The sequence below is a fragment of the Octopus bimaculoides genome, chromosome 18, assembly GCF_001194135.2.
Source record: "Octopus bimaculoides isolate UCB-OBI-ISO-001 chromosome 18, ASM119413v2, whole genome shotgun sequence".
In the NCBI taxonomy this organism is placed as follows: domain Eukaryota; kingdom Metazoa; phylum Mollusca; class Cephalopoda; order Octopoda; family Octopodidae; genus Octopus; species Octopus bimaculoides.
The window spans coordinates 6,055,373-6,063,836 of record NC_068998.1 but is presented as its reverse complement, the minus strand read 5'-3'; the positions used below and the strand labels follow the sequence as shown (position 1 = coordinate 6,063,836).

The 8,464-nt window shown below is 37.1% G+C and overlaps 1 protein-coding gene across 1 annotated transcript in view; it reads right to left on the bottom strand.

Moving 5' to 3' along the window:
• LOC106870025 (actin-binding protein WASF3) overlaps nucleotides 1–8,464 on the bottom strand; it is a 128,344-nt gene that overhangs the window by 19,789 nt on the left and 100,091 nt on the right. The window contains exon 5 of the mRNA XM_052974523.1: nucleotides 3,110–3,136. Coding sequence (XP_052830483.1) covers nucleotides 3,110–3,136 — 27 coding nt within the window. The remainder of the gene's footprint in view (nucleotides 1–3,109; nucleotides 3,137–8,464) is intronic.

The following is an 8,464-nucleotide window of genomic DNA, read 5'->3' as shown; positions in this document are numbered from 1 at the left end:
GGGGGGGGGGGGATTAGCCAATTACACTGGCTCCCAGTATTTTAGTATTTTATCATGTTCAAGAGACTAAGACAAAGCTAACTTCAGTGGCATTTGAACTTAAAATGTAAGGCATTGGAAGAAACGCTGCTTGATAAAAATTTTCTAGGTTAGGCACAAACCAACACGTATGCAAAGCATAGTTTAACCAATGGAATGGTCTCCAGCTTCTGCCTGGTGTTTATCTGTCAGAATGTAGCTGGGTGAAACTAAATACTGACAGATATTAAATCAGAAAACTCCATTAGTCTTTGCTATTCTACGCACCTAGTATCAAGAATTAAGGAAGTGTAGCAGCTGCAATTAAAAGATGATGATGATGATGATGATGATGGAGACAAAAAGCTCTAGATGTTTTCGCTTATCTCAAAACTATAAGACAAAGAGAGGAGACCAACTCAATCAAAGAGAGATTTCAGCTGCTGCCTACTCACAAACCAATTTCTCTAACCTCTTTCCATAATATCAAACAGCTTTGCCAACTTTACATGCCGGCATTGATTGCTTTGCTTTGTTTCACTATGGCTTAGCCAAAAGGAAAGGACAGTTGCTCTTTAACCTCACCAGGCCCTCCAAGATTTCCATGATCAATATACTTCAACAAGAATATCTCTAAATTGATGCTTATGGTGGTGGTGCAGGCGTAGACAGAGTAGAAATTCCAGAAGGAATGTTCAAGGGTAGGAAAGATTAGGTACAGCAGATAGTAAAATTGTAACAAATTAGAAGTGCCAAGAAGAATAGGGGTGAGTGTGCCAGGTGGGTCCGCACGGAGTTGGAGGCAGTATGCAGCAGGCTGTGTACAAGCCATTGTACTAGCAGTAGAATAGGCTAGGTAAATGGGATTTTGTCAAACTTGATCGACAAATACTAGTGCCAGATTACAACGAATGCACACGTGTGGTGTCATGTGCAGAAGAAAAAAAGGAAGGGGTAATATAGTATAACCTGGAAGTGAGCAAGAGATAAGTTGTGATAGTAAGAAAAGACACTGTCTCCGATGTCGACAAGAGTAATATGATACAACAGTGGGGACTGGAGAGATAACAAGGCAAGAGACGAAATGATACCAAGCAGTTAGTGCAGCTATTTCCAAAATAGATCATATACATATATATATATATATATACACACACACATAGATATATATATGTATACATACACACACACATACATACATATATATATATATACACACACACAAATCAATCATCTAATAGGGAATTAAATAAAGCAAAATATTACAATAATAAAAAAAAGGTAAAGAAACACCACAAAGATATCGACCAAAGAGACTATTGTGGAATGACACCCTCCTATATCATTAAATTATTTTCAATAATAATCATTTTTTTTACACTAGATTTAAAGTTGTTATTTTGTAAAGGAAGAAGAAATGTAGCCGATATAACAATCCCTGCAAAGGAAGATGAAGTTGATTTTGGCAGGATTTAAACTTCAAACAGTGAAACGCAAATTCAGATATGAGAAGAAAAATATGCATTAGGTATAGTTCTTCTCTACGGGCTTGGCCATCTCTTGTCCTATCCAGCCATCATAAAAACTGTTTGAATTTGGAGTAGCAGAACACTAAATTTCAGAGGTCTAATTGCCTGGCATGAGATTCGATCTTCGACTGTTAGAACTAAAAAAAACTACAGCATAGAAGACACATATCAGCCATGCAAATACACACAAATCTTAACCCTTTAGCATCCAATCTGGCCATATCCAGCCAAAATATTCAACTTATTTATGTTCAAGCTGGCCAGATCTATCCTCTCAAACCTGCTCTACAATGTCATTCTAAAAATAAATAATCACATCATCAAAATCCCAAAGCCACAAGATAATCCACGATTAATTCAAAACAATGGGAATAAATAAGCATTACTTTTGACAGAATAATCAGAATGCTAAAGAGTTAAACATTCATTATTTGGTGCCAAAATTTCCGTTGCACCAAATGTGACCTGACCACTGACACGGTTCCACTACAACTGGTTTTAAGGTGATGTTATTTGTCAGCATATATAGGATCCAGGGTTAGATATCTAACCTGATCTACATAGGTCAGTCATTCTGGTTGTCATTGTCTGGTGCTTATAGTTAACACTGTATCTGGTTGTAATTCACATGCCTTCTAATTATGACACCAAGTGCCAATTGCCTTATTTGAAGGCCTCACAGCAGTGTATTTTTCTGCAAAAGGCATTTGCTAATTAATGGACTGAGCAGACTTGTATAATTACCAGAACCAAAAGGTAAAATGGTCCATAGATATCTTTTCTACTTTAGGCACAAGGCCCGGAATTTTAAGGGAGAAGGCCAGTAGATAAGATCGATCCAGTACACAACTGGTACTTAATTTATTGACCCCCAATGAAAGGCAAAGTCAACTTCAGCTGAATTTTGAAATCTGAGCATAGAAGGAAGGCAAAATGAGGGTAAGCATTTTGTCCAGCATATTGAAAAATTTTCCCAGCTTGCTATCAACACAATAATAATAATAATAATAATAATAATAACAATAAAAAAAAAAAACAGGTAGCTGTACTGAAAATAGAAATTATTATGAAGGGGTTGTACATTCTAGTTACCTTCTTGTATTTTGACTAATCTACAAGTTAAAGCTTTTCATGTTTGGAGATAGATATATTGGCATAAATACTCAATGAAAAATAAGTTTTGTTGAATGTACAAAGTGTGTGAGAGACAGACAGACAGACAGAGAATGTGTGTTGGTAAACAAAAGCTATTGTCAGACTAGTACTAATAGGTAACGGGATTAATTCTCTAAGTAACTATCAAAGCATTTCCACAAGCAAAACAGAAGCCAAACCAAAAATTTAAAGGAAATCTTATACGCGCGCACACACATATACACACAAACAACCTTATGGCAAATCCTGTACATTAAAGAAAAAAAAAGAAAAATCCATATAAATAAATCCCAATAAAAAAAAACGGAAAAACAGAAAATACCAATGTAAAAAAAATATGTATAAAACCCAAGTAAAAAATCAAAAATATAATCCCGAAAACATTAAAGCAAAAGAATACAACTGACCTTAGAAGTTGCACTGAAAATAACACTCTGTTGACGATAATAGTAATAATAATAATAATAGTACCAGTGGTGATGGTGGTAATAATAATAATGATAATAATAATAATGATAATTATGGTGTTTATCTATAAACTAGTGATATGAAGTTTTATGTAATTGCTGAGAGCAGAGTTATCAAAGGAACCGACTTCCTTGTCCTCAAGTGCACATTCTCTAAACTGAGATGCATTCACAGCAGAATATCAAATATTTCCTGATCAGTCGATACAGCTTTCTTTCCATTTCTGACAAAAGACTTGTCAATAACACAGCTGAAACACGATAACTCAGCCAAGAAGCGGTTGATGGGGGTTGCCAGGAGAGAGAGAGAGAGAGAGAGGGAGAAAGAGAAAGAAAGAAAGAAAGAGGGAAGACTAGGTGGTAGGGGTGAGAGAAAGTAACTTTTTAAATTTAGTATTATCTCTCTTGCTTGCTCCTCTGCCCTGTTACCTGATTATGTGTTTATTTACAACTTAATACAAAACCTTGATGCCAAAAGCAATCTAAATTTATCAAACTTACAGCAATGAATCAAACTATTAACTACACATATTTTTTTTTTTTCTTTCAAATTTATTAGATTCACACTACATTTCAATTGGTATATTAGTCAATAGTCTTCAGGTGTTATATTTTCTGTCTGCACACATTTTCTCAGATTAGAAGTAAAATCCAGAAAAATATTTACGCACATCAAAAACAATGTTGGAAACTGCACTAAAAGCAAAGTAAGTGTATTATTCCAACCACCAATACATACTTCTAACTCCTCTGCATTTATCTGTTTTTGCTTGCTAACTACTGGAATGGTTTTCTCAAAGTTTACCTTTCATCAATACACATTTCTTCCTACTGATGACACAAATCTCATGCATGGTTGGCACAGATGTTCAGCCAAGCAAACTAAGGCAAACAAAACAAATGTATTTTGCAGAGGAAAAAGAGTGATGGATGTCAATATTGAGGAAATAATGGGGAAGGCGAGATGTACAGCAATATATATAAGTGGGTGACACCTGGATTAAATATGAACAGATCCAGAACACTGCCACCTGTTGCCTTGCAGGCAATAGGTTTAGAGCAAAATAGAGTGATATGAGCATTATGAGTGAGACAGACCCAAACCGCGATATGAACCCATGTCAACGACCATCATTGTAATCATTTTTATGGCTGTTTTTCCATAAGTAGGTCTTCTCCAACACATCTATTAACCACTTGTTGTGGTCCTTTGCTATTTTCTTTGTGAGAATCAACCCTTTGAGCTCAATTTTCATTATTTTATCCTTGTTTCCCTTTGCATCCTTCTTCCACAGGTTCCACCCAATTAGAATGATTGGCACTTCTCTATCCAGCTGCCATTATCCAAAAATATCATGATGTCTGTACCAGTATCCTCTTCTCTCTTGCACACTACACCTGGTCCATTTCGCATCCAGTCTTTCTCAACTCAGTGCTCTGCCATTCAAGCATGCTAACATTACACAACAATTATAGCATGCTCACTGCAATTCTTGCTGGCCATCACATATCTTCTGCGTTTAAGGCTCATGTCTTGCTATCATGCAACATCACACTTTGTACACATGCAACATCTAGTCTGCCCTTTACTCTGAGAAGGAAACTGTTATCAGTGCTTACACACATATAATATTATGTAACAACTTTCCTGTAGGCTCTGTTCACGTCTTGTCTTGCGTTGTACTTCAAAACAATCCTTTTAAGTTAATATTTTAAAAATTAATAACCATTTATATTAAGATTCTTTACTTTTCATATTCTGGGGGTCATTTCATTTATAGTCACAGCAATTTTAATGTGTACTACTGAACTAGGTTAGACACACAGGAGCAATCTGTCAACCTAATGGTGCTAAAATACTCAAGATACTCGTGTAATGAGTGGAAGTAAACAATGTTAGATGATCCCGTAAGATGCTTATAAGAACTAATGTGACGGGTTTTGTCATTCAGAAGTACTTTGGCGAAATTGCTAACATCCAGTATAAGAAATACATGGTTCAATTCTTGGAGGCACTTTTGTTCACTTGTCTTAGGTCATACGTGTAAATGAAAATTTTAAGTTTATATTATAAAGATTCTATTTATATAATAACTCTTTACTACACACACACACGAGGGGACAGAAGGGAAGTGTTGCTGCAACAACAATAAATATCCTAGAGCCAATCCAAAAGACCATTCAGCTGATTGGTAAAGATTCACTCACCAACAGGTTTCAACTCGTTGCCCACAAACATGCAGTTTCCCCGCAATATATCTCTTTCATCCCTACTACAATGGTCTCTCTGCTCTCCCCAAATAAGTGAGCTGCCTACCTTCTCCTAATCTCCATGTGATCCACTCATTTCTCCTCCTCTTGTTACCCTGTGTCTCAGCTCCCAGTTCATATACTAAACATTTCGGTCAGTCAGGTATGCCCTTAGAAACTCTCTCCTTGCAATGTTACAACATCATGTCAACTGTATTAATCTCATCAATCTCAAAAACAATGCAAAGGCCAATGCCATTTCCAACACCCTGCTTTGATGGCACACACACAACCATCATCGTTGCTGGCATGGGTTAGATGAAACTTAATTGAAGCAGGATTCTACGGATGGAAGCCCTTCCTGTTGCCAACCCTTATATCTTTTCCAGGTAGAGCATTTTTTATTCCACCAATCATCACATGTTAAACAATATTTCAATCACAAGGTATTGCCCAGTCTGAGGGTATGGCAGAAGACACTTGCTCATGGTACCACAGAGTAAGATCAAACTTGGAGCTTCTTCGCCACACATCCAAGCTTATATATGAAAGGGCCAACATACTTCATCATATCATTGTCATCAGACATCCTTGTTACATGCTGCCATAGGTTGGATAATTTCAAAGGATTCAATGAGTCCAAGGACTGCAGTGTACTCCACTGTCTATTCTGACATGGTGGTTTCTATGGCTGGATGCTCTCCCTAACACCAATTACTCTGTAGTATGTACTGGGTACTTTTGCACTAGTGACGTCACCGTGCAGTTTGCAAGACTATAAACCCTGAGAGAGGCAGTAATTATGCAAGGAGATAAGAGGTTAAAGTAAGAAAAGAAATCCCACCAAGAGTGTAGGTCTGAAAATACACATCAAGTACCAGATGAGCATACTGAAACAGCCTGGAAATTATGTATTCAGAAATTAGAACAGTTGTGTAGAGGTTGTGCATGTATGGGTAGGGAAGGGGGAGGGGAGGGGGAATGGAGGGAGGGAGAGAGGGAGAACGTCAATGTCAGGAGACATATTTGATTTCTTCAATGCACTCAATCACACAACCATATACACTGGGAATTATGTTTTCAGCTGACATGTTTCACAAAGACACCCACCCACACACGCAAAAGCAAGGGTCAGCACAGCTCTACCATAACTGCCAAACTCAAGTCCTTTCATTAATTGGAGACATAAGCTCTAGAGATCTGTTACAACAAGATTAGAAATTACTTGAGAGTTAATCTAGAAATAAATTCTAGTTAAATCAATTAACTTTGGTACTGTGTATGTGTGCGTGTGTTATATAATTTCTCTTTGTATACTAACTGCCAAATCTACTACAAACCGCCATAAGATTTATTTTGGATAGTGATTGATGCACATAATTAACTTAGCTATAATTGAAATCCTTTAGTTCTAAGACCAACATATTCTTCCAAGGAATTATAACAATCTTCAAGCTAAATCAGAAATATATTCTGATAGAGAATTAATTCATTGAGGTGACCTACTCCATGGTACATAATTTTCTTACAAAAGCATATGCTTAAATGTTTCCATTTCAACAGGTCTCTAAAACTTTGAGGAGCTTATGAAAAACTGATTTTTAAAGGATTTTGTTTCTGAGGCACCTAATATAATCCTTTAGTATTTAAACTGGCTATATCTGGCCTAACTATTCCACAGGTTTTATGTTCACACCAGCCAAATCTGGCCTCTCACACCTACCCTACAAAGTCATTCCAAAAATAAACAATCACATCACTAAAATCTTGAAACTACGAGATAAATGCATAACTAATTAAAAACATTGTGAATAAATAATTACATTTGACAGACAAAGCTGAATGATAAAGAGATAAATCTCTTCAGGGATGGGAAGATACTCAATCAGAGCTCACATTCCCAGATGACAACGACTTTCAGCAGCTGAGACAATGTAGAATTAAGTGAGCCTCCTGTAAATACAATGAAATGCTCGTGATGGATTTTCAACTTGAACGTCCATTGAACAGTTAAACACAAACACTACATGTCAGACCCCAGTAAAGATTTCAATCACGTACGACATGCAAATGCCCCACCAATGGACCCTATCCATTTCTCATCTACTAGATCAGTAGCTCACTATCAGGTCACACTACTGCAGCAGGTGTTGACAGAGCATTTCCTACAATGATCTCAACTCTGGTGCTCCCCAGGATTTGGGTTTGTCTCCCAGTCTCTTCTTTCTTTGCTTCAACAACCTAATTACAGTCACATCCAATAGTACCTCATTCTTCTGCAAATGATATAAACCTTCATTCCACCCTAACCTTCCCCAACCAATGCATCAACTCCATGGAACCTTAGACTCCACACACAAAACCTGCATCAATTTCATAAATGGAAACCATGAATGCCCTACCCAGTGGAGCCATGCCAACCTTGTCTCTTTAACAGCAATAAACAAAAACCTGCACTACTTATATTATCAAGAAAACACCACTGTACTGCACCTCTACACATGAGAAGCACTAGTCTGCAGACCTCAAAGTCACTCCAAACAGGCTTAACTATTACTGCGGATCTCCTCTGGTGAAAGCCCATCCACAACATATCTCAGACTACATCACAAAGAGTGCTGCTCCTCTTCAATGACCCTTCATTAACAACTATGCATAGCCAATCCTTCTCAGTAGAATGACTCCTCTTGAATGCTCTCCCTGCTCACGTGTTTCCTGCAGATGTTGATCAGCAATAATTTATATGGAACACTGACAGGATCAGGTTCTCAGAGGACTTACTAAGATCGTAAATGTTGTCCCCCCCACCCAGACTTAGCAAGAGAAAATACATTTATATATATATATATATATACATACACACACACACTAAGAGTTGTGTGTGTGTGTGCGTGTGTGTGTGTGTGTGTGTGTGTGTGTGTGATCAATATTCTACATCTACCTTTCCATACTGGCAAATGTACACAAAAAGAAACTTACTGTTATTATTAGTTGAATAACAATGACTAGGAACTGAACCCTGTCCAAGCAGTTCCATGATGAAAC